General features: G+C 37.4%; 1 protein-coding gene across 32 annotated transcripts in view; it reads right to left on the bottom strand.

The window, feature by feature from the left end:
• Positions 1–3,308: 3,308 nt before the first annotated feature.
• Positions 3,309–27,143, bottom strand: part of SYNJ1 (synaptojanin 1) — a 103,611-nt gene continuing 79,776 nt past the window's right edge. For 5 of the 32 annotated variants that reach the window (XM_058296172.2, XM_071214932.1, XM_071214937.1 and 2 more), the window contains 11 exons: positions 24,873–25,035; positions 21,077–21,286; positions 19,952–20,095; positions 19,253–19,291; positions 17,411–17,458; positions 16,118–16,156; positions 15,924–15,994; positions 13,680–13,788; positions 13,201–13,418; positions 8,770–8,793; positions 3,309–6,205 (listed from right to left, as the gene is read on the bottom strand). In XM_058296172.2, the coding sequence (XP_058152155.1) occupies positions 8,773–8,793; positions 13,201–13,418; positions 13,680–13,788; positions 15,924–15,994; positions 16,118–16,156; positions 17,411–17,458; positions 19,253–19,291; positions 19,952–20,095; positions 21,077–21,286; positions 24,873–25,035 (1,062 nt within the window). In that variant the 3' untranslated portion in view covers positions 3,309–6,205; positions 8,770–8,772. The remainder of the gene's footprint in view (positions 6,206–8,769; positions 8,794–13,200; positions 13,419–13,679; positions 13,789–15,923; positions 15,995–16,117; positions 16,157–17,410; positions 17,459–19,252; positions 19,292–19,951; positions 20,096–21,076; positions 21,287–24,872; positions 25,036–27,143) is intronic. The other 27 variants (XM_058296166.2, XM_071214924.1, XM_058296168.2 and 24 more) reach the window with 11 other exon arrangements.

Raw genomic sequence — 27,143 nt, forward strand, 5'->3', positions numbered from 1 at the left:
TTTTTGCTGCGTCTTGTTTCTTTGTCTGCTTCTGTTGTTGTCAGCGGCACAGGAAGTGTGGGCGGCACCATTCCTCGGCAGGCTGCTCCCTCCTTTGTGCTGGGCGGCTCTCCTTATGGGTGCACTCCTTGCGCGTGGGGTTCCCCTACGCAGGGGACACCCTCGTGTGGCACGGCACTCCTTGCGCGCATCAGCGCTGCGCATGGCCAGCTGCACACGGGTCAAGGAGGCCCGGGGCTTGAACCGCGGACCTCCCATGTGGTAGACGGACGCCCTAACCACTGGGCCAAAGTCCGTTTCCCTCCTCCTGGTTTTTTAATTCGTTTGTTGGACTGGGCTATGTCTACCTGCTTTTTAGTATGGTTTGTAATTTTTTGTTAGTGTCTAAGCATCTGTTTATCATGATAGGTTTATTCAGTTGATTAGCTTCTTTCTATGGTTTTATTTTGTGTTTGAGTGTGGTAAGTTTTTACTTGAGACTCCTCATTCCTCTTATTCTGTTTCCTTGCTGCTGTCTGAGTTCCCTTGAAAAAAAAAGTTAGGACCAGAGAAATGGGAAAAGATAGAGAAAATGAATAATAGTAATAGCAGTAAAAGGCTGGAGAGGGACTATTCAAGGTGTAGAAAATTGAAAAATTGACCCGAGTAAGAAGTACATAGGAATAAGATTAGAGAAGTGGAAGAGAAACAAGAAACAGAATAGAGAAAAATATAGAATGAATTAAAAGGCTGGAATGATGAGAAGAGGAGAAAAGAAAAAGTAAAAGAGAGAAAGAGACAAAAAATGGAAAGAAAAAAAAAGAAAACAAAGTAGGAAAGAGAGAAATGAGAAAAGAAAAATTGGAGACGAAGCAAAGAGATGGAATGAAAGAGCAACAGAAAACAAAATCTAAAGATGAAGGAGAGAGAAGATAGAGGGTAGGTAGAGAAAATTGGTAAACAAAAGAAAAAACTAACAAAGAGAGAAACGAAGGGAAAACAAGAAAACAAGACAGCAGCTACTTGTTTGAAAAAAAAGAGGGGGAAGCGGATGTGGCTCAACTTACAGAGCATCCCCCTACCATATGGGAGGGTCCAGGGTTCAATCCCCAGGGCCTCCTGACCCGTGTGGTGAGCTGGCCCATGCGCAGGGCTACCACGCGCAAGGAGCCCCAGGCCAGGCAGGGGCGACCCCACATGGGAATGCCCCACGCACAAGGAGTGTGCCCCACAAGGAGAGCCGCCCAGCGTGAAAAAAAGGGCAGCCTGCCCAGGAGTGGCTCTGCACACCGAGAGAGCTGACACAGCAAGATGACACAACAAAAAAATAGATACAGTTTCCCGGTGCCACCGAGGGTGCAAGTGGACACAAAGAGCACACAGCAAGTGGACACAGAACAGACAACTGGAGGGGGAAACTGAGAGAAATAAAATAAATCTTAAAAAAAAAAAAGGAAGAAAGCAAAACAAGGATCAAAAAACAAAGATAAACACAGAAAAACAGCCTCTCTTAGACCCCTAGGGATCTTCTCAGGCTGCTGCTACTCACCAATCGCCCTGCAGCCTGTCCTCTGCAGGATTTAAGCCAGGTTTTAGTGAGTAAAATAAGGAAAATTAAAAAGGAACCTTAAAAAAAAAAAAAAAAAAAGGAAAAAAGAGATCCAATAAAAGCTAATACAAAGAGAATGGTAATATGTTCCAACTTAAAGTTCAGCGGATGCCTGCTACCCCTGCATGGAACCAGGGCCCTGGTTCAGGCTGGGCAGGAATTCTTCCCCTGAGCTACCCTGCCTCCTTAGCTTAGAAAAGGTTCCTGTCCCTAGCCTTCCCTCTCTGCCTCCTTTCTGACGGAATTCCTCTCTACCTAGGCTAAGGGGCTGACTGCGGGCCTGAGGAGATGCCCTTCCCCTATCCCTGTCGTGTGGGCCTCAAAGAAACCAGTCTCCGCCGCCCCAGTGGCCCTCCTCCTGGGACGGTGCTGTCCCTCCGGAGGATGGCGCTGGCAGCTCCACCAGGCGCTTTGTCGAGGGGGCAGGGTGTAAGTGCCACTTCCAGGCACAGGCGAGAGAAGCTCAAGCTTTTTCTCCTGGCTTCCTTATCCATCCAGTGCCCTCCTGGATGAGGCAGGGCACCCTCCCGCTCTCTCTGTATCTGCAGGAGCTGGCGGGGAGGGAGAGCTCTGTTCTCCCCTGGTCAGATACTACTGGTCCAGAGTTTTGCCCTGGCTCCCTATCTAGGTAGTGGGGAGGGAGCCAGCCCTTTGTGGCAGTGTGAGGCTCACCAGCGCACAGCCTGCAGGTCTGGCCTCACCGTCTCTGACCCCGACTCTCCTGGGCACAAAGTTGTGAAGCAGTGTCCAGGGCTGCTGTACCCCAGAGCAGTCAGCAAGGCAGCCCCTGGCTCCCTCGCAGTTGTTTAGTGAGAGCTAAGTCTGCCTACCCTGTAGGCAATGTTCCCACAGTTTGGCAGTTTTTAAAAATACTGTATGACCTAGAAATGGCACTGCTAGGCGTTTTATCACAGAGAAATGAAATGATAAAATTATAGATATGGACAATAGTGGTTGTCAGAGGTTAAGGACAAGGGGGGTGGGGGTAGGGGTATGGGACGGGGGTTAGTGAAAATGCCAATGTGAGAGATCCTTGTGGTGATGGAAATGTTCTGTATGTTGACTGCATCAGTATCATAGGGTACTACTGCTTGCAAGATGTTACCACTGAGGAAAACTGAGTAAAGGGTACATGGGATCTCGACTATTTCTTATAATGGGCATATGAAGCGACAATGATCTAAGAATAAAGTTTGTTTTTTTTTTAAGCCCATTACTCTACCTGTAACTTCTTAACCAGAGGTTAATGAATATAATTAACTAGTTAAGAATCAGAGTTATTGTTTTGAGTATCAGTCATATAAGACTGAAAAATGGCGATACTCACAGCAGCTAGTAGTCTCGGCCACTTCTTGGGGTCTGCTTGTGAGCTAATCTCTCTGCCTGGCTTTTCCTGTGCCTATGGTTCCTCCACCACATCCAGGTGTATCTTCTGCTCAGAGCTAGGAAATCATCATTCATGCTGCATGTATTTTCAAGTCAACAAGATTTTGAAGGAAGGTCTTTCTTGCAGAATAATGTGCATGGGCTTCTTGATGATTTGTAACATCAGAAAATCTTACTCTTAGAGCTAACGTTATATGGAAAAGTGAATAAGATGAAAACAAGGACTGATTTGACAATAAGAGTTATCTTATTTTCCTCAAATGTCACTAAACTTGCACATGCAAACTACAAGGAAAACTGCTGAGAAAAATCCTTCCCTTTCGGGCAGTCAACATGGTAAAGACTGGTATATTTATTTCATATGATAGCACATTTCACAGAATATGTACATAATGTTTGTATAGCACTGACTTTAATACTGTACTTCTATAAAGTGTAGTTATAAATATCGTATGCCACATAAGCAATAAAATTCTTACATATAAACACCAATCTAACTGTAGAGAACAAAGAATTCACAAAGAGATCCTTAGTATCTAATTTCTGCTCTGCTTTAACAGAACTGGTAAATATTTTAATAATATATAGAATAATGGCTAACTATCTCAGCATACCTTTTAACTTTCAAAACTGCGTTTTCAGCAACTTGCCAAATATAATATTCCTGATAAAGGCTGAGCTGCTGCTTGATATGTATATTTTAGACAGTAGTTTATATTCAATAGGATACATTGCTCAGAGAACTGCAATTTGCAATAGCCAAGTTTACCTAACAATGAATTGAGTTTTCTAATGGAGAGCAAATACCATATATACTAATCACATAGATGTTAAAGCCACAGTTTCAACAAGTTAATTCACATTTTGAAGTACACTGCTTATAGTAATACTGCTCTTTATACTACTGCTGAAACGGTTAGACTCCACCCCCACCCCGAAAGAAATCACAATATAAAATGCACAAGAGTTCTTTGTAACAGCAAATCCTGGCTGTTAACAGAGAGGATTACTTCTATAAATATAGTATTTTGATAACATTTGAGAATTTAGAAAAGTGCTTTTTCCTAATAGATTTGTTTTATGTTTTAAGTGCAATGCAGTTTGCTGTGCTTTTACATTTTACACATTCATAGCCCATCATTTCTATTTTCTGGTATTTCCACAATGCACAGTTCTAAATGTTAAATATGGACACAGGAATTTTAGGTGGACATATACAACCCTTTATAGAAAAGGAACGTTAATATAAGTCTTAATGGGTGAAGATAGTTCTAACTTAAACTAACAAAACAACTATTGCCCAGAGAGTTTTCTGATGGAGTTTACTTAATGATATCAAAATACTACATTAGGTAAAAATTCTGTGTACTGCTTCATAGGATTAATAAAACCAGGATCAACTGCATATTGGCAGTGCAAGAGACAAAATCCACAGCTAATTTGAGGCATAGCCTCCAAAGACTTAAAGCAACATTGTAGATGTGTTATGTCGCCTCTTAAGGGGAAAGAGATGTACACTGAGTAGATCCCCAATTCAAAGCACACTGAGGACTGCTGCTTTCCCTGCTAAAAGCAACATTCCAGAGCAAAAGCAACCAAGACAGAAGTGTGGGAGGAAAATGGGCAACAGAGAGCTTAATGTTAGGAGTGCTAACACTGGTTGAGATCTAGTATTTCTAATTGGACCCTGTGCTATGTGCCTCCTGCAGAGGTGTCTCCATAAGACAAGATAGTGACTACAATCTATGCTGCTTCCAGCTGCAAGAACCTCTTCATAGAGAGAATGAGATGGAGGTGCTGGACTGGAAATAAACGGGTGTGCATGTATCTGAAGGGGTGGGGTGTTGAAGAGTAGAAAAATCAGGGTTACTGTAGTGAGATTATTCCAGTTTGGGAAGGAAAATTGACAATATAGCCAAATCACATCTGCAGTCATCCTTTTGGTAATGAGATACTCAAAAAAGGACTTTGTTAGAACTTTTAGGTAAAAATTTGGCTTGATAATATCCTAGAATTTTAAATTATGAGTTTTACAAATATGTAATTGTGTGTATAGACATATATATACTTTACTTTAAGCTATACTTTCAAAACTGTTTCAATATAACATTGGCAGCTCTTTGGTAAATACTCATAAATACCAATTGCTAACAAGTATGAAAGAGCCGGCAATAACATCAGCGCAAAGTTGTTTGGACTTTTAGAAATTTTTCAGAGAAGACTGACAAAAGAATTTCTGAATCAGGACTATATTCTAAAGTAGTTTTAAGGACTTTTTATGGCTACTATTCTTGCCTATCCATCCAAACAAAAATATACCAAAACTCCAGTTAATAATATTTTTTTCTTATTTCCAATATACACATATTCCAGCTTTGTACACATTAAATAGTGGTATTTTATGAAGATATCAGTGCTTGTAACAATTACTTATTGCACAATAACCAATGCCCAATTCTTTCGGCTCTACCCTGCCCAAACTAAAAAACAACTGTTTCCTATTGTATAACATCATCTTTCTGTAAAATCTGGTGTGGGTGAAGCCTTAGATGCCAAGGTTGTGAAAGGATCCACTGGCGGGGTGGTGGTGGATGGCAGCAGAGGGACAGGAGGTGGAGGTGGTCTTCTTGATGGCAACACACAGAAAGGAACATTTGTACCTTTATTATAGTCCCCATCAAATGCTAAGGTTGGGCCAGAAAACGAACTTGGTTGATTAGCCAGTAAATCTGACTTTGACTTCTGTGTCACACCAAAGTCCTCTTCTTCCTCAAAGGTTACCCATCCTTTTGGATTGCTAGTTTTAACTGTAGATTGACCCTGCAGATCAAAACTGTCCTCAGAGTCTTCAGGTGAAGGTGAAGATGAACGCTGGTGAGACTCAACTCTAAATGGGTTTCCAGCAGTAGCAGTCCTGTCCATGAAAGAATTTGTGCTGGTCAAGCTAGGAATAAATGGATTTGGAGAACTTTCCATATTTTCCTGGGATTTACTCCGGGCTGGGATTGGAGGCATTGTTGGCATGCAGCTTACAGAACTCAGAGTATTAACATTACTTTGCATTGCAGAAGGCAACTGAATTAACCCCTTTGAGTTTGGGGTTAGAACAGGCAATGTTTGGACAGATAACTGAGTCTTTGATACAGCAAGCAGATTAAATGACAGATCTTCAAATGGGTCACTCTTTAATGTTGACTCTAGTTTGACACCAGAGACTCCATTGGTTTTTGCCTGGAAAAGAAAAAGGGCACTGAATATATACAGTTTTAATTACTCACCATACCCCCTATGCTTCCTGTCTTAATTATCCTTCTTCATTTTTGGGGGCAAGTACATAAATTTAGAAATTAAAAATGCAGCTGGCAGCTTTATGTAGTTTGTTATGCTGTTGATTTAAGTAAGATGAAATAGCTAAAATCTTATTCTTTAAAAACCCCCTACTTAATAAATCTTTTCATTAAATACATTTTTTAAATCCCAAAGAAATTAAAGAGAGAAATTTATTTCATTCATGCAAGGATTAAAATGGTAAATTGGAGAAATGAACAGAATTAACAAATGAATTTTGTTCTCATTCTGTCAAATTTTAGCACAAACTTAAATCCAAATTCAAAACGTATGCTAACTCTATAAACTTCCAACACCCACCTATGATGATTGTGGTTTCACTGCTTATCTATTTATTTATTTTAATCTTTTTTGTGTTTTTTTTTTTGTGTGTGTTTTCTTTCTTTTATTTCTTCTTGCTTATCACTCTTCTTTAAAATACATTTTCACTTAATGTTCAATTTAATGGATAAAATCAGTTTTATTAATTTAATTATATTCATAAGCTGAAGATAATGCATCCTTTTCTTTTCTAGTTGAAAAAATGGACTTTCAAAGAGTTCTTTGCCTTCTAAGGTAAGCTGTTTTTTAGAATAAATTGATTAATGTGGCAACTTTCCATAACAGACCTTCCTCATTTCATTAAAAGGTTCCAAAGCAGATGTGCTTATTAATAATGCAATGGTTGTTTAAAACCAGGAGGAAAATTCCCATTTTCCATTTGGTATGATAATTCTAAAACCAAAATGAAGTTGTGCCCAGAGCAGTGCACAGTCCTTTCTATGGGACAGGGCGGGTAGTGAACTGTTATTGGTAAGAGGAATGTTCTGAAGTACTTTATGATTATAAAAATTTCACGCTTTCCCCACATGCCCTTTGTGCCCAGTTCACAAAGAAGCCACTTGCAGTAGAGCATGGCTATGGACTGAGCAAAGCCAACTGTTCTTATGGGAAGCAAAACTAAGATCTTGGCTTCATAAGCAAATTAGCTCATCAGGCACTTTGTAAATACTTTTCAACAACAACAACAACAACAACAACAACAAACCTGCTATATAATTGTTAAAACTGAATAGAAGACTTGGACATTAATGCCAACTTCAAATATAAGGAAAACAAACCTTTGGGGTTGGAAAGGACAGGGGACAGGGACCTCTAGCTCTTGCAGTGTTTTCCACCTTGAAGAACAATTATGTTTTTCTAACAGAACAGAGCACTGGCCAAAATGAATCAAGATAGTTGTTAAAGCAAAATAACTAAACTTTCATGAAATAATATGTTGAAAAATAGAGTAGGCCCAAATAAAATGTCATTGTATATTATGAAACACTCATTTAGTTATTAAGAATTGGGAAGAATGTCCATTCGCCAAAGGAAATGGTGTGGATTACTTTCAAAAATAAATAACTTTGAAATATCTGATTATTTTATTCAATTGGCCTAGAATATATTTTATAGTTGAATGAACAAGTATATTTTTCTTTGAAAAAGAAAAACACAACACTTACTATGACAATAAATTTGTATAAAGGGTAAACATATCATAGACTCTAATACTGTATTCTAAGTAAAATAAGCAGACCTATATATGGAAATCTACTTGAGAGAGAAATTTATTATAGATATCATAAAATGATCAGATGTGGGACCCATTTCTCCCATGGCAGACAGAATAATCTACAAGGTGGATGTTATAGGAAAGGGGAATTTTATGCTGTGCACAGCTTAGAATAGCAGGTCCCTGATAAATAAATGTTATATTTTTAAATACCTTTATGTTCACATGTGAGAAAATTTTTTATTTCAAAATAGAATTTAAAGGTAATTTGGGAGAAACAATCATTTTGCCCAGTCATATTTGAAATTACAATGAGAGCCACACCATTTTTTATATTAGAGTTAATTTGTAATCTAAACAAGATTGTGATGAGTTGACATTAAAAACAGTTGTTTTACAGTGGAGGGTGTTGGAAGATCTTTAAATAATTCTGTTATAATATTACTTTGGTCTTTCTATATCATCAGTTCTTCCTTACTCCCAAAGAACCTTACTAGTAAAACTAGTTGAAAAAAAAATTTCCCATAAGGAATCAAAGGCAAAAAAATGAATTTTGTGTTCATGTAGTTATATGCCATTGTTAAAACTGAGAACCAATTTGGTTTTGCCAAATAGGTTTTCACATACCTAAAACCTTCTTGAAGTTATGCTTTTTAGTTTTGTTAATTTTTACAATAAGATGAAGCAAAAAATAGTAAAGCATTAGAAAGAACAACTAAATGATTCCTAAAAATCCAAAATACTAAGAAAAAGAAAAAGCAGTTTTATGGTATGATGAACTTATTAATATGGACAAGTGCTTTTAAAAAATAGATGAAACTTTAGATGTATGGAGCAAAAGATGCATACATCTAAGGTGCAAGGACAGATGAGAAAGAAGCACATATAAGATTGATAAATAGTCAGATACCTGTTACCCTGATGGTTGCGCCTGCTTTGAGAAAGGGAACACAGACATCAAAGGAAAGAGTTAGGAGCACAATCCCAGACCAACCAGCAACCCTAACAATTCCGTATTCAAGATACTTCCAGTCCTATTTACATACAGAGGTCAAAAGGAGCAATATTTGCAAGGTCATAGCATAAGTTCAAGAGACAATTCCAATTCCTTTTGTGATTTTGAATGGAAAACTTATTTTTGAGTTAGGACATGAATTTTAATTGATTAAGGAGTTCAAATTTTGTTGTTCTACAAAGATGATTCCCAAATATGTATTTGGAACTCTAAAATACTTCAAGCAGACTTAGGATAGCTTATGAATCTGTCATTATTAGAGAAAATGTACAAAATGGCATCACTTTGCAGAAGTACTGGCCCACTGAAAATTAGTATTCATTTTAATAAAACGTTCAGGATCCAGTCTTGCTCTATATGTCTCAAATTTTCTAAAGGATGATACTATCATTAATTCAGCCTGTAGTTTATAAGTTGGAAGACAGAGCAAGGTAAGAAACTGGATACTATTTTTATTGTTCAACATGAAATTCATGATCCTTCTATATCTCCTAAGATAGCAATTACTTGTTTATTCTCAAGAAATGGTTTTGAGCAAACTCCCAAATCTCAAGTTTATTTTTAAATAGGAAAACATATTTTAACAATTTAGAGAGACACCAATCTAAAATAAATTAAATGTTTTTAAGAGTTTCTTGCCTACTAAATACAAGTCTCCTGAATTTAAATGAACAGTTTTTGCTTTGTTTTGTTGTTTTTGAGGTACCAGGGCTGGGGATCGAACCTGCCTTTTAATGTGGGAAGCTTGTGCTCAACCACTGAGTCACATCAGCATCCCTGAATTGATCTTTTCATTTGTTTCCTTGTTGTTTGTTTTTTTGTTTGGTATAGAAAGCACCAGGGATGAACCCAGGACCTCCTATGTGGGAAGCAGGCATTCAACTACTCCGGCCACATCTGCTCCTTAAATGAACAGTGTTTTGATGGCCTAGGGTTATGTAGATCAGCTTGTCCCTGAACGGGAGAGTAGGAATGTGTTTATAGTTGTATAGGGTTACTGGTCCTTCCACTGAATGGACCCACAATGCTGCGACTTTCTGCCTGGCTTCTCCCTGCACTGTCAGCTATCACTTCAATAGCATGGCAGTGAGTTCAGTGACTTTATTTCTTGTTAGACCTCCTTATTTCTGGTTCTGAGCAAATAGATGACAAAGATACTGGAAGTCAGACCAATAAATGAGACTATGGCAGTTTGAGATTACTTATGAATCCCCAAAAGAGAAAGATGATGTTTGTAAACTAGTCTAATCCTCTGGGTATGATACCCTTTGATTTCATTAGATTCAGTTGAGATGTCTTTGATAAGATTACCTTTAAGATTAGGACTAGACCCTGTCAGTAAGGCGTGACTCAGGCTGAGTCCCCACCCCCTTGGTGGGTTGTTATAACAGGACACTAACTCAAGAAGACACATGGGAAGAGAGAGAGCTCTGGCATTCTTGATCTTGGTGTCCTGTGGAGAGAGGAACTATTTGCCTGATAGTTTGCAGCTGAGATGGATATAGGACATCCTGAGAGAAAGCCCTATGCCAGCCTACAGCTGAGACTGGGAAGAAGCTGGGCCCACAGAGCCTCAAGAGGATGATGAAGCACAGGAAGGAGAGACCAGGCAGAGACTGGCAACCATCTTGCTTCAACAAGTTGGCAAATGACTCTGGTGAGAAAGCAACCTTGAGTTGGACTTTGTAGGCCTTCTAACTGTAAGCTTTTACCCCAAATAAATACCCTTTATAAAAACCATCAGATTTCTCATACTATGCATCGGCACCCACTTTGGCAGACTAATACAGAGACATTTTTGTATTTTGTAAAAAATATGTAACATGTTATAAAGTCAGTCATTAAATTTAAAAGTATCTTTTGGATACAGACTTCCAGAATCAAAGAATATTTAAACAATGAAAGTAAAGCTGGGGATGTATGTCTGTGTATTAAGCAAGCCACCTTGCAGATTTTGGGCAGAAAAATAAAGACTTGTAAACAATCAGTCAATTCTAAGACTACTTCATGTCATTATCAAAATATCAAATTCATCATATTTAAAAATCTCACCCTTCGTTTTTTAAAACTATAGTTATACCAAAAAAAAATTAAAAAATTTTTTATTTTATTTTTGAATAGTTTATTCCTGTGGTCCAAAATTCAAAAGGTACCAAAAAAGTGTAAGGTGAAAAGCATCCTCCCTGCTCCCTACCCCCACACCCCCAATTCCCTGCACAGGCTACTACTCAGTTGTTTCCTCTGGAGGACACTGTAATAAGTATTTTGGGGTCCCTCACAAAGACGGTTTCTATGTAAACAAAACCCCTATCCTTCCATTCCCCCTAAAAGAAAAGTGTATCTGTGTATATAAATTTTCAGAGGAATTTGAGATCAATTACTGAGGAAAAAAGACAATTTAGATTAATATAAACATCTTTGTTAATTTTGTTTTACTAAATACCACAGAATTCAAGAGGGAACACAATCTACCAGGCCATGCACAAAGCAGGTACTGTCTGCCACCAAATCACTGTGCTCATTTCAATGAAAAATGGTCTCAGAAAAAGACACACAGCATTCACTGGAATATTCATCCTCTGGGGCTGTCTGCCACCAGATGACTTTGTAGAAGAGAACTGCAATCTCACTTGACAGTTTGCTCTTACTGAAGGTTTGCAAAGTACTGTATCTACTTTCATATTGATCTAAGCATACTGTAACCATAATAGAATTTTAGGAATCAAATGCATTTTTATTGCTCACTTTCTGTCCTAAAACAGTAATGGAAAGCTCAAAGTCGGCTAGTCTAAAAGTTTTCTGCTCTCCAATTATATTTAAAAAAACAGAATAGAGTACATTACCAAAAACATGAAACAAGAAATTAAAGACTAAAGATAGATTGGCAGGGAGAAAAGAACAGTAGCTATTTATTCTTTGAAGGATTTCTACCATTATTAAATATCTTCTGCATCTTTAACTTCCTGGACTGAAAAATGTAGATGACTTTTTGGTATTAGTCGGCTGAAAAGAATATTTATTTTTCATTATATATATCTCCTTCAGCTTTTAGAAATATGGTCAATAGTCTAATGACCCAGGGTTAATTGCTCCTTAGTTGCTTATGGTTATATTTGGATTGTTTTTAGAGTCTTTAATTTAGTATCTGTTTTCACCATCTAGAAACATAAGATAGGAACTAACTTCTGCCAACTAGCTGGACATACCCATGTATCTATAAAAATTAACGCAAACTATTATTTATAAATATGCTTAAGGACATCACCAACGTGTAAGAACTCTATATTTTGGATCTTTCCAAAGTTTTAAAGCAGTTTCAAGATTTTACACGTTTCTTTGGCCTTGTTGACATTTTCAAGTTAAATCTTTAGGGTAAAATAAAATACAATGTTAGATAACAAAAAATGTACTTGCTAAACATAAAGGTCACTTAATTTAATTGAAACGTGTACATAACAAAACTAAGTAAAACATCATCCAATATTTTAAAAACGGATTGTATTATTCTGGTACTAAATAACTCTGTATATATACTTTCTAATTTGAGATCATTCTGGCTGAACCAGAGATCTATGATTCTATGATTCATTCCAACCCACCAAAGTACTGGCACTATTTTCTGAGTGCTAATGAGGTGACTTGTTACTTTGGTAGTTTTTACTTTGTGAAAAAACCTAACTGCTGTTGCAGTAGTTTGAAATAACAGAGGAACGCTGGTGCTAGCTCCAATATAGAAAAGAACTACTGCCTGCATCAAGAACAACAAAAGTATTATTCTTTGTTTAATGGATATTAACCACACTGCCAACTGGGCTAAGGACTGACCTGATCTGCCCCTCTCTCCAGAAAGTAAAACCAAGACTAATTTATTAGTCATGAGCAATAAGAAAAATAAATCCTTTTTGTCCACCCTAACTTATTAACTGTCCAAAGTAAATTATGCATAAACAACAAAAATTTGTTTTAAAGTTAAAACAAACACTTTAAATGTTAACATGAGAAAACAGCCTAGGAATCATTTGGAAATGCCCTAAAGAACCTTGGTCTAGCATCACTCTTTGAGAACCCTGATCTAAGCGACATGGCTAAAAAACAAAAACAAAACCCTTTAAAAGCCTCAAATAGCCAAAGTATGCCTTGGTTATATGTCTAGTCTGAGATGTCAAGCGACACTAATTTATTGAGGTCATATCTCAAGATATCAAAAGGTAAAAAGAAAATGAAAACTAAATCTCCTATTTTTATTTCTTCTAAAAGCTAGTAACTAAAATCAGCATGTTCAAGATATGCATCCAAGATGATATTTTGTTTAATAGTGAGACTTACTTGTTGCTGTGGTGAAGATTCTGAAGGCAAGCTATGGGATGACCTGCTACGAGGTGGTGGTTGTGGTGGGGTTTCCAAATTTGGCTGGGGGGCAGACTGAGGCAGAGGTGCTGTCATAGGAACAAGAGGCTCCTGCATCTTTTGAACAGGTGGAGGCAGAGAAGGCTGCACAGGAAGAGGAGTCTGAGGCTTCAGTGGTTCTGGAAGGAGTGCTGAACCTAGAAGAAAAGGAATCATTTTCAGATGTTAGATGTTTTGTGGAACACCAAGTTTTTCCCTTCCTTTAAATGATAAGAGCATCTTAAATGTTAAGGAGCTATTCTGGTTTCTTTTTCGAAAAAGTAGCTTCACTTCTGTTGGTATAAAGAGAAAGGGTAGTCCTATTTGACTAAGTTGAGGAAGGCAGGAGACAATAGAAAAGAAAAAGAAAAGTTGAAAATAATATAGAACAAAACAGATATTTCTGCTATAATTCCTACCTTTTGGTGCTTCAGATGGTTTGCTTTGGCTTTCAGGAGTCAGTCTTCCAGCAGATGCCCGAGCATAGCTCTGTGGGGCGCTAATAACTCCAGCACGGGGTGGAATAATCTAAAAATGGGAAATGTCACATTTGAGACATTTACTTATTTTCAAAAGATTCTGTGAAAATATCTGCTTTTAGCATCTTGTCATTTTAATGCTATTTGTAGCCATGTAATCATGAATTTAAAAATCTTTTTTTTATTTTTAATCTACCATGTATTTGCCATGCCAGGCACTATGCTAAGGTATTTTCTCATTTAATCTTCAAAATATCCCTAAGAGAAAGGTATTATTTTTTGGCCCTATTTCACAGATGGGGAACTGTATACAACTTGCCCAAGATCAGAGCGAGAAAACAGAGCTAGGATCCAACTCAAGCCTGACTAGCTGTAGGGCCCCTGCTCCTAACCACTATGACACTGCCTTAAGAGGAGGGTGGGAAAGAGCTCGATTTCTGAGGGTATGGAGAGACCCCCACATGCTGAGCACTGAGCAACTAAGAGGTTTAAGGAGAACCACAGCCTGAATTTATTTTTTTTAACATGGAAGTAAAACTCTTGAATGACTAACTCAATATATGTTAAATTCCTTGGAAGACACACCATTTTCCCTTTTCATACTCTTGCTGAAGGTTTATGCCTACAAAACCTGAAAGCTGCTTTTAAGCAAAAGTTAAAATGAATGCAATCTCACAAAATCCTGACTTTCCTCCCCTATATCATTACAGAGTTAAAAAGAATAAAGAAAGTGCTTTGTGGGGAGTATGGTGGCAGAGTCAGCAAATACCAATTTTCTCTTTTTTGAAAAGAGGAGAGGAGGCAACAGAACCAGTTATCTTTATATATATTCCACAGATAAGCTACCAACAGAAATGAAAACAACTTCTATCTTCATTAGAAGTACTTCTAAAATTTCTTACAACCTTAATTTCTAGTAAAAGATGGAAGAGGGTCATGAACCAAGGAGTGCAGGCCACCTCTAGAAATTGGAAAAGACAAGAAGACGGACTCTATCCCAGAGCCTCCAGAAGGAACACAGTCCTGCTGGCACCTTAATTTTAGCCCAGTGCGACCTGAAGCAGATGTCTGCCCTCCAGAACTGGAAGACAATAAATGTATGCTGTTGTAAGCTACCAACGTTGTGGAAATGTGATACAGCAATAGGAAACTAACACAGTCATGTTGAATTTGAAGTATCTGGGAGTCAACCAAGTAGAGACAGTTTTCTGTGAGGGTTTTAGATGGAATTGCAGATTTGGAAGACATTCAGATTGCATTCAGGCAAATCACCTATTGTCTTACTGCCTCTTCTTAATTTCTACTTTTGATTTGCTATGGACATAAAAATGAGTAAGCAAGTTTCTTAAAAAATGTGTGTGTAAAAAAAAAGAGAAGAATCACAAAGAACTACGTGTACTGGTGCTTCTAAGTTATCACTATTATTATTTAGTCTGTCAGAAAATATTTAATAATTGTAGAGAATTCAGAAAATAAATCAATTGTCCAAACCATTGTTAATTGAAATAAACCAGTCAAGAAATAAAAAAATAAATAAATAAAAGACATGGCTCCCAAGTCCCTCCTCTTCAGATATATGCCTCTCAGCTGTCCCAGGTACCACTAGACAAGTCTGTCACTGATTACCAGTTTCCATTTTCTCTCTCTTTTTTCTTTTTTGATTACCACTATATTCCTGAAAAACTTAAATTTTTAATAGAATTTAATAATATAAAATATTAAGTAGAAAATTATGTATATAAGAGAACATGATAAACATAGGAGAAACCATATAGAGTCATAAGGCAACATTTACTCTACTTTTAATACCTTTAGAACAAGTTTTAGTATATTGACTCTATCAAAACATTGTTTTTCTGAAATCGAATTAAAATTCTTCTAATTAGTTCCTATCCTCATTAATTTCTTGGGTAAAAAGATACCCAAATGTATCACTTCCTCATAGGCTAAGTATATGAAGTTTATCCAAATAATGAAGTATGTTTGGATACTTCTGAAGAGTACGTTAACCTGTGAGAATTGAAACGTACCTTAGAGATCATCTAGTGTCACTCCCTTATTTTAGAGTTGAGGAAACTGAGGCCTTGAAAAGTCACATGATTTGTCCAAGGCCACAAAATTGACTAGTAGCAAATGTGCACCTAAAACCAGGGTCCCCTGGCTCCCAGGTTAGGTTTTGCCTACCGGTCTGGCTGGACTGTATCCAGTAGATCCTGGGCCTATGGTTCCAGCTTGAGGTGAAGGCTGATTACGTCCTGGAAAAAAGACATTACATTATACAGTTGGAAAAGGAAAAACAAGAAAAAAGAAGTCACAACCCAGTTAAAATATTAAGTAGCCAAATTTAAGTGTTTTTTTGTTGTTGTAGTTTTCTTTACCTATATTATCTTTCCGTGTCATTCCAGGGCTTTTGGGTGCTTTGAAGCAGGAAGGAAAAAAAAATTAGTCATAAACAAACAATAAAGCAATACTGCATAACATTTGTTGGTTGTTTCTTCATGACCAGTGGAAATGGGGATATGACATGGTAACAAAACAAAGAAGTTAGCTTTGGATAATGAGGAAGGATAGTACCAGTCCTGAGTGAAATATGCCAAAATAGAAAAATCAGAAACTTAGAGTGAGATGTATGGGAGACAAGCTCAGCCCTAGTCTAATACCTCACTCATAGGGTCACTTTCAAGTTGATTTTCCCAAGAGAACTGTCTCTCCTATCAACCTTGAAGACATCTGGTCAACTTGTGGGATGGGCAACAAGATGGCACCACTGTTGCTCAAATGCTGGCAAACTACTCCTGACCAACAAGCACGCTGCATATTTTAGGTTACACAAGTGGTTCCTAAAAACACTGGTTTAGGGATTCATGCTATAGATATCATTATAGACAAAATAATTTTATGAGGAGGTTTTCTGGATTTCTAGCACAAAATCCTATGATGCAGAAGATAGGCATAACTGATAGCCAAATATCTGCCTTATGGAAGACAAGGTTAAAACAGAGTTGAAATGTATGAGGAAGGTAGCTGGAGGAGGAAATGAAATAGATTACTTTTTGGACCAAAAGGAGGAGGAGGTACTAACAAGGCTCCTACCTCAGATTTAGCCTTTGGTTTAAAAGCAAATTCAAGTGCAGTTGTTACATGAAATACACTGGCCACTGAATGAAGGGCTTCTTGTTTTAATGGTCTTTTAAACAAACCTAGTTCAGCACCATTATACATAAAAACATTGATGTAATCTGAAACTATCCACCAAATTACTATATTCTTGTACTTGAATTAATAGGGTTTAATTATAATTACTATAATTACTTCAGATTTAGTATAGTATATTTCTAAACATTTGGGTTATTTTGAAAAGAATTATTTTCTTAAAATAATTTTCTTAAAATAATCCAGTACAATAAATTCACATCCTATTTAAGTATAGATGAAACAGTACAAAACAAGAGAATATCAAGGAAATTAAATGGATATCCATAAGCAACTATAAACAACATAGAAGGAAAAGAAAGCATAAATACAAGGTGGTTACAATGTATACATAAGAAGGGGGAGGGAAAGCTTACAGGCAGACTAAGAAAAGATTTAGTATGCTTTTAGACATTGCAGGAACTGACGCTCAGAAATAAAACAAGAAATCCATTTCTAAAATGCATAAGTCTTGTTACCTTCCATCTCTCTCCTAGCTACCCCAGGACTGGGAGGGGCTCCAACACCTTTTTCAGAGAAAGAACAGAAGCTGTATATTGTTCAGGGCCCACAGCACAGAATGAAAGGCAGGCACGCAAAACAATTTCTACATTAAACGCACTTTTGCAAAAAAAAGTTCTTTTACTGTTTTAAATTTCGTCAAAGGTATCACTACAAACCAATGAAACTTAGATGTCTAGTACTATCCTAAGTCCTCTCTTTTCTCAAACAGCAGAGTAGAAATGGCATGACAGTTTTATTTTTTTAAATCTGGGATTGCTAGCAGTAGGGAATTAACAAAATATGTCCTATGAAAGTCTTCTGCCTTATCATCATATCAATCCTTACATAAAGAGTTAGAAAACTAAAGAAGGGTCCAACTTTGACAGTCCAAAGATGGGGGAAAAATTATGAATGAAGTTTCAATTTCATTTCAAATTTCTAAGAGGCTATATTATGTAAACACAGCAAAAGTTAGTTTATGGTTCATTAAAAAAACCAAAAAAAACCCAACTCTGTAAGTACCATAATGACTTTCCCCTAAGCTTATTGCCTTAAAGGAGCTATTGGTTTATAGGGTAAAATAAAAGATTTTGCAAACAGTGACTGCAAAAATTATGAAGAGAAGCAATTTTAAAATTCAATCAGATTCCTAAGTAAGTCTGTGAGTTGCTAATGTTTTTACAAATGCTTTTTTTTCATAAATTCATTTTTAAATTTATTTTCAACAGACTGTTTTCTTAATAAAAGCAAAAGATAAAAAGAATTTATCATGAAAATATAAATAAATGGGATTTTGGAACAGGAAAAATTAATGTTTTCTGTAAGTCAATGGAAAAATTATTAGCTAGCAGTATTTGTAGAAGTTGTAATGCTGAAAGAATTTGTAGTATTTGTAGAAGTTGTAATGCTGAAAGAATTTGGTTATTGCCAATATAAAAAGTCAGTAAAATCTACACATAAGCAAAATCAATCTAGAATATCACCAGGATTGGTCAACAAACGTCATTAGGCAGCTAGCGGAGACACAGATCAACTACACATACATGGTGGGCCTTAGTAATATTAAAAATGGATTTTCAAAAGCTCTTCTGCTGAACTGTGACAACTGGCCTCATCCTTTCTTAAGAAGAACACTAAATAAACTTGTCCTATTGTATATCTCCAACTGAGTTTTGTGATAAGTTTTCATGTAAGCCCAAACTAACTTTTAAGCAAAAAGTGATCCATTTGTTAATATAAACTTTCCTCTGAAAAAAGACAAAGATCAGAGAGTTCTTAAAATTAAAAAAAAAAAAAAAGCTGGAGTTTTAAGATAAGTTATGATGAAGCCACATAAAATGAAAGATGTATTTCAGATAATTATAACTTTAAATTGCATTTCTAAGAAACCTTGCTGATCCACAAACTACAGAAAAGGAATTTACTAGGAGTCTTATTAAGCAAATACTTGGGAAATGTTCTGTATTTACTATACCTGAATCCCTTTTAAAATTAATATGGCTTTTGGGAGTTAAATCTGTGTAACCAAAATGACTATCAAGAAAAAGTATATCAGACTTTAATGAGTAATAAGTAGTTCAACTATGTCTACCTGGGAAACAGAAGCCCTCACCAACTAGTCCTCTTTACTATTAAAACTCAACTCTAACCTCTTACTTGACAGAATGATTATAGAAATTGGGAGCATTATACTGGAGTATAAATGTCATCCCTTCTGATTTCTATCAAACTAACTTAAAATGTCTTTAGTTATAGGGCTCAAACTACAAACATTAATGAACCAGGATCCACACATTATAACAAATGTAAATGGTTACCTCCAAATTCTTTTCTAGCAGGTGCAGGACTCCTAGCCCCTTATAGTTCATAAGAAAGTGTGCAGCAGAAAGGAAATGACAAATAAATAACTGAAATGTCAAAAATTTACTATAGTACTGACTTCATATATCAGGTAGAAATAATATATTAATATCAAGGTACTATAAAAAAGGATTATTTAATGCATATACTTCTAAAAATTTAAGTTACAATTGCACTTGTTTAAAGAGAATATTTAAGCTATATATTACTATAGTTACTTTATATAAGTATAAATTATACTTCATAAATAAAGTATATGTATGCTCTTCAGTTCTAATTATAAATTTTATAGGCATTAGTAAATTAATGATTTTTATGCTTACAAAAGCCAGAAATGGAAAATTTGAAATACATAAACCTAGTTTTACCTAAAAACATTTCACATACCCAATTACATCAAATTAGTAAAAATAAAACCAAATATCTCTTCTAGACTTGTAAGAAGGCAGCTAAGAAACCAAGGTAGAGAAATTGAGTTGGCAAGCACTCTTTTCACTCCTCTGCCATGCCTACCATGTTCTTTAGAGAAAAGCTGAAGTGGCAACAGTGATAGAAAGACAGTAACATCTAGGGAGATTTGAAAACATGTCAAACATTTTGAAGGGGGGGAGGAGAATTTTAATTCTAGCAGAAAAGGAAATAGAATGGTTTGTTACCTGAAGGCGGAGGTGGTCTCTGGGGGGGAGCTGGACGTGCTGGAGGAGCAATCGGGCGGGGAGGAGGAGGCCGCTTGGGCTCGAGGGTCTGAGAAGAGTCTTTCTGCTGCAGTGGTGCGGCTGACTGAATGTCAACAGTAGAACCTAAAACATTACATTTTTAGGGAAGATCTGCTTCAGGGGGTGTCGGCTGAAATATGGTGCTTCATCCGTATGTGCCTATACATATGTATGTGCCTATATGTGTACATATGTGATACATTTTCCATTATGCCAATTTTCTAAATTAGTACATACAATGAAAAGAAACGTTACACATTTATAAGAAGCAATTCTACCATTAAATTACCCCTTGGTACCACGTAAGAATGAATGCTAGCTCTATGTGACTTCTTAGAACCAGGTCCTAGGTGCTATTGAGATGGCACTAAGTGGTGTCTGCAATCTGCAGGTCAGTAGAGAGAAGAAAAAGAAAAGGGAAATTTCTTCTTTTCTCTCTACCTTAGCTTACCTTGACTTTATTTAATGAAGCTAGTACTCCAAGAGTAGAAAAGGATGGGGGATATTTTCTCAAAATGTTGATTAACATGAAATGATGACTTAATAATTTAATGTAACAACTGCCAGAGACAAATATTCCAACTTCAGAGGAATAATAACTATAACATTTCAATTTTAAAAACTTTTTTTCTCTCCTTGCTTCAAACTGTACTATAGGTAATGTATAGATACACAGTTAAGCCCACATAGTTCATTTCATAGTGTAAAAGAGGCAATATACATATATAGGTCCACCCAAATAGATGGGCTTTATGATAGAGTTTCTTACTGTAATTACAGAAAATGTCAATTTTGAGAAATGGATAAATCTGACCACATAGAAAAGGGATTCCAAAAAATTCTCATTTAGTGACAGTGATGCTGAGCTTCTTTTCCAGTAGAGGCCTGTCATCTACAAATTCTCCTCCTTCGGATGCACACAAGACAGCATATATGACAGCCACCAGACTGCACGGGTAGACAAGAATGGTGCCCCAAGTGGGTCCTGAGGCATCAGAGCTTTGTCCACTGAAAAGTAAACACACTGACCAAGAAAAGGTCATACAAAACTTTAAAATAACATACTTTGTGCACTTGGAGGCCCAGGCATTCTTGATGGTGCTCGACTTGGCCTTACAGGAAGGGAAGGCACAGGCCCCTCAGTTATGGTAGGAGACTGGCAGGGACTGGTCCGGGGTGAAGAGCTTGGGGAAGTGCTAAGGCCAGAACTTGAAGATGGCTGGAGATGCTGGGGAAGAATTTCCTCTACTTCAGCACTATAGTCATCGACATCACCTAAGAAGAGCAAGGTTATCAAAGACACCAGTCTTTTAACTTTCTCAGAGCTTCCCCCCCAATCCAGGTTTTAAAGGATTAAATATACAAAAGAAACATGTTAGAATTCTTTCACTGCAACATGCATGGAATAAGCATGGAGGCATGAATAAACAAAATTTTACATATGAAACCAGATTAGTACAAGCCCCCTGTAATACTCAAAGAAAGATATTCTATTATCTCACAGCAACAGGTGCTGGGGAGGACAAACTGCTTGGAGCCAGGACCAAGTGGGCTCTCGGTATTCTACTGAACAGCTATCTTGGTGCTGCTCTCCCTCCCAAACGTTTCTACTGTGCTCTGTGGAACTCTCTACCATTCTCCCAACCTGCCAACCCGGGTCCTGTCCTTATACGTAAACAAGCTCTCAGTCAGCCATAAACCATTCCCTGAGATTCTCCTCGCCATTCCTCCCCCTCTGGCTCTCGTACAACATATACCTCCTTTGCGTTAACTTAACCCTGGAACACTGGTTCTTCCCTGAGGTCTCCTCAACCCCATGTAGCTCAGGATTGGAAAGTGGGGCTAGGGGTGCACCTGGAAACCTAAATGCAATTCCAGAAAACTGACCTTCCAACTCTGAAGAAAAAGGCCTCTTTCCTGGGGTTTATGACGTCAGGAATTTATGTAACAGCCTCCATCCCACTTGCTACAGAAATCTCCAATCTCTATCCCCCCAGGACTTGACCCCATTCATCGAGGACTAAGTAGTGAGCAAGATATGTCCTCTTTCTGTGTGACAGCAAAGTCCACATGGACAACCCCTTCAACATCTAAATGACTCAGTCTTGCCCTCCCTGATATTCACTGCCAGTCCAAGCAAACCCACACCAAACAATGCCATTTCTCAGAACTGCACTACCTCTGAAATAAAGAACACCTCGTTCTGACCACCACCTGCCACCCTTTCAGCTCTATCCTCAGTTACCCTTCTTTTGATGGCATCAGGATCCAGGCCTTTGTTCCCTCTAATCTTTTTTTTGGGGGGGGAGGCAGGGTGTTCCCTCTACTTTTAGCCATCTGGTTTTGCTTTCTCCCATATCTATCTTTAGATACTATGTTCTTCACCTCATCCACTCCACTGCGTCACTATTCTTTCGTTGTACCTGCCTGACAAAACCCCAACTCTGGATCAATCCCACAAATGCATCTCTCCACAAATGCACATGGGGCTACTGAGTGCTGTAGCTGAAGAAAGCCACACAATCGTGATGATGGTTGGCATATTAAACTTGTGATTTTCTGGGAAGTGGATTTGGCCCAACAGATAGGGCGTCCGCCTACCACGTGGGAGGTCCAAGGTTCAAACCCAGGGCTTCCTGACCTGATGTTTGGATGAGCTGGCCCATGTGCAGTGCTGATGTGCGCAAGGAGTGCCATGCCACTCAGGGGTGGCCCCTGCGTAGGGGAGCCCCACGCGCAAGGAGTGTGCCCCGTAAGGAGAGCCGTCCAGCATGAAAGAAAGTGCAGCCTGCCCAGGAATGGTGCCGCCCACACGGAGAGCTGACACAACAAGATGACGCAACAAAAAGAGACACGGATTCTGGGTGCCGCTGACAGGAACAGAGGCGGGCACAGAAGAACACACAGCAAATGGACACAGAGAGCAGACAACTGAGGGGGAAAAGGGGAGAGAAATAAAAAAAAATAAAAGAAAATAAATTTGTGATTTTCAGCCTCACCTGTCTCTTAGAGCTACCTGGCAATTCCACATTTCCCTGGCCAGAGACCCCCTCCCCCAACAGAAACCTTATCACAAAACTTCTCAACTCTCCTGAAACCACCCCATTTCAGCAGATAATTTCAATTCTCAAACTTCACAGAAGAGAAGTCATTAGATGAGAATCCCCCTTAACAACTTGCTTACAGCCAGAGTCTGATCACAGGATGAAGCAGATGAACAGGGTCCTACTCACTCCATTTCTCCATGACTTGCTCTATCAATCATTTTTCCCTGACCTCCACCCCGACTGTCAGTCCTTTCCCCTCTACTAGTTCTTTTCCATCAGCATTAAGCATTTTCAACACTCTCCAACCTAAAAACAATGGCCCTCCCTCAAACAGCAGGACTCTTGAGGACTCTAGAGACATCCAGACACAATCTCAGGAATTCGGCACTCTGTCAATGGGCCTTACTTTGGAATATATGCTCCCCAATGTAACAGAGTTAGACTCATTTATAATTTCCTTACATATAGCTCTTCTGCCTCTTTTATATGAACCTATACTTAGCACTATACTTGTTAAATATATGTCCCAGAGATTTAAATCTTCAGTCTGTTCATATGCTGGTTGAGCTCTGAATTTCAGCAGAGTTGCAATACCTACTATATAATTCATTGGACTCATCCAGTACAACTAAAAAGGAGATGATGATGGGAAACGGACTTGGCCCAGTGGTTAGCACTGGTAGCGTCCGTCTACCACATGGGAGGTCCGCGGTTCAAACCCCGGGCCTCCTTGACACGTGTGGAGCTGGCCCATGCGCAGCACTGATGCGCGCAAGGAGTGCCGTGCCGCGCAGGGGTGTCCCCACGTAGGGGAGCCCCACTCGCAAAGAGTGTGCCCTGTAAGGAGAGCCGCCCAGAATGAAAGAAAGTTCAGCCTGCCCAAGAATGGTGCCGCACACACGGAGAGCTGACACAGCAAGATGACACAACAAAAAGAAACACAGATTCCCGTGCCGCTGACAACAACAGAAGCGGACAAAAGAAGAACAAGCAGCGAATGGACACAGAGAACAGACAACTGGGGTGCGGGGTGGGGGGAGGGGGGAAGGGGAGAGAAACAAATAAAAAAAAAGTGGGAATTATTAAAAAAAATAATAAATAAAATAAAATGTACCACATCAGTATGTGTGAACCAAGTAAATGAAATGGAGAACTGTGAAAACTAGAGATACTCTTGTAAGGTGAGTAATTCTTAAATGCAACAACCAGATATACAGGGTATCACAATATGATGTATTTTCTTTTATAAAATAAGACATGCATTTCAATGAAAAATACAGAAGAATATCATAGTAAGTACTATGAGAAAGCAAATGCATTTCTTAACCATGTTTAAGGAAATTATTATATCCAGATACCCTATCCCCAAACTAAACTTGAAATGGTTACATTTATTATGGGTAGGTCTAGTTCCTAGTGAATTCTTTTAAATTACTTTTAAACATACTTTCTTCTAGAAAATACTTTAAACTCATTTTTGCTTTTAGAAAACCCTTTCTGAACTTTTTTTTTTTTTTACCTTATTGCAACTAGTGGGATCAAACCACACACCAATAATCCCAATTTGTGTTTATTACATAAGAATATAAATTAAACATTTATAAATGTCTTAACATATGAGTGGCAGAATAGCATATATATTTAAAATCTAGGTAGAAGCAAAATAGAAGTAATACAATGTAAAATAAAACAAAATTAATACTGCTATGTGTATTCCAGGAAGGAGGAAAAGGATGAACTTGGATACTAAGATTTTATTGATGAGAAGGAAACTTATCTAGAACTACAGCTATAAATGTGTTCAACAAACTAACCTTCCATGTCGAAATCTGCTGAGACCTCTGCATCTTCACCCAGCAGGGTAGAGCTTGTTGATGATGGCAACGGAACACTAATTTTCTCTAAACTCATTTCTTCTTCCAAAGTTTTGATCCAGTCTGGACTTTTTAAAGTAATGGTAATAGCTCGACCCAATAACTAGGTAAGAAAAGATATGAAATTGAAATTTAATGACATGAAAAGGAACTTTTTTGGAATAAAGTGGCTTGTACTTGTACCATGAAATGGTACAGACAGCTAATTTAGCTAGATTCAGTTCGACATAATTCTTTCACACATACTGTATTTTTTTAGCTACTTTAAGCACTTTTCCCAATTCCCCCCTTTAAAGCCTGTGTTAAAGGTCTTCACTAGACTGCCACAGTTTCAAGTTTCCTTTGCTGCAGCTAGTGTCCTTTCCTGGCCAGGCAGAAATTCATTGACAAGTGTGCTACATAATTTTATATTTCTTTGAATTTTGATCCTCAGATAAATAACTGTTCCTACATGAAATAACTAAAGATGAGACTATAGAAAATCTTTCAAAGACATTTCTTGTTCATCTGGACCTTCCTAACTTGGCTTAATGGTTCTGAAATGCTATACTGTTAAAGTAATTCCAGCATTTTAAGCAGTGGAAGAAATTTAAGAAAACTTAAGATCACTTTAAATCTTCAGCAAAAGTCATTCATGTTAATCATTCTGAAACCAGAATGAGTGGTGCCTGTGAAGTTGTCATTCTGGCTTTCCTATAAATGAATGACTCTTAGATGAAATTATAATCTAAAACAACCAATACGTTTTAAAAAGTTACCTTTTAAAGTCAATAATGTTCACATATTCACCAATGAAACTAATAAGCATTCTTAAGCATCTAGCACTCTAAGGCCATTTAGGAAACAATACCTTAGAAATATTCTCTTGGGAGAGATAAGAAGCAAATGAAAGGGAAGACATTTTGATGATAGCAGAGAATGGTCTTTAGATTTGCTCTGCTCAGGTTATATACTTTTGGATCTACATGCAGCCTGGGAGATGTGGGGTTGAAATTAGGGCACTAACAAAGGCAACAGGCTAGCGGTTTGGAAGCATCTAACTTTCAAAGGATAATTAAAGATTATTAAAAATTTCCCACAAACATAACTGTAATAGTTTTGAAAATCTTTTAGAGTAGTTAATGATGGGTGCCTTTCTAAGACAGTAACACAGATGACTAGATTTAAGGGTGAGGGATAGAGCTGAAAAGAAGGGGAAAAAAAGAAACATGGAAAATTGAATTATCAAGGAAAGACAAAAGAAATACTCAGAAGGGGAGGAAAAGCTTACAAAGAACCCAAACTGAGAGCTGATCTTCAATGTTTATATTATCTTGGGATGAGGAAGGGGTTTTAGTATGAGACTAGAGGTAGAATTAAATAAAAAAAAAACATTTCCATATAGTTAAGACACAGCAAAGTTACATGACAAACTGAGAAAGATATCTGCAGAATATATGACAAGGATTAACCTCTATAACACACAAGGGGCTTCATATCCCAATGGAAAAATGGGCTAAAGACATAAACCAGTTTAGTCATGAAAGTAGTACAAATGACCACTCAATACAAAATACACTTAAATCATAGCAAATAAATCTTACAACAGAAATGACATACTACTTCTAGCCTTCCAGGGTGTCAAAGTTAAAAAGCATCTAATATTCAATGTAAGCTACAATGTTAGATGTTAGGCAATCCCATGCATAGGATAATTTGATATAGCTTTTCTAAAGGAAAATTTGGTTACAAGTATCAAAATTTAATATGCCTATATTCTTTGACATAAAATTTAATTTAGGACTACACCCTAAAGAGTAACAGGACAAGCATGCAATTTATAAGGTTTCCTGGAATGTTGGTTTTAATAATTAAAAACTGGAACCAATCTAAATGTCCATTAATAGGAGTTTGGTGAAATAAATTTACATATTTATCCACCTAATGAAATCTTATGCAGTCATTTAAAATGACATATTTGTCCATGATACAGGTTCCAGTAAGCAGCATCTATAATATGATCCCATTTATAGGTATTTTATGTGTCCATGTATATGTATACCTTGTTTGTACTAATATGCGTGTATATATAATCCCATTTGTATTAATATATGCATAAGTATATATGAAGGTTATGAGATGGTATTCATAGTGGTAGAATTACAGGTGGTCTTTATTTTTTTCTTTATGCTTCTGTGTATTTTCTGATTTACTTTTTTTCTATGAGCATAC

Source organism: Dasypus novemcinctus, chromosome 4, assembly GCF_030445035.2.
Source record: "Dasypus novemcinctus isolate mDasNov1 chromosome 4, mDasNov1.1.hap2, whole genome shotgun sequence".
Classification (NCBI taxonomy): Eukaryota; Metazoa; Chordata; class Mammalia; order Cingulata; family Dasypodidae; genus Dasypus; species Dasypus novemcinctus.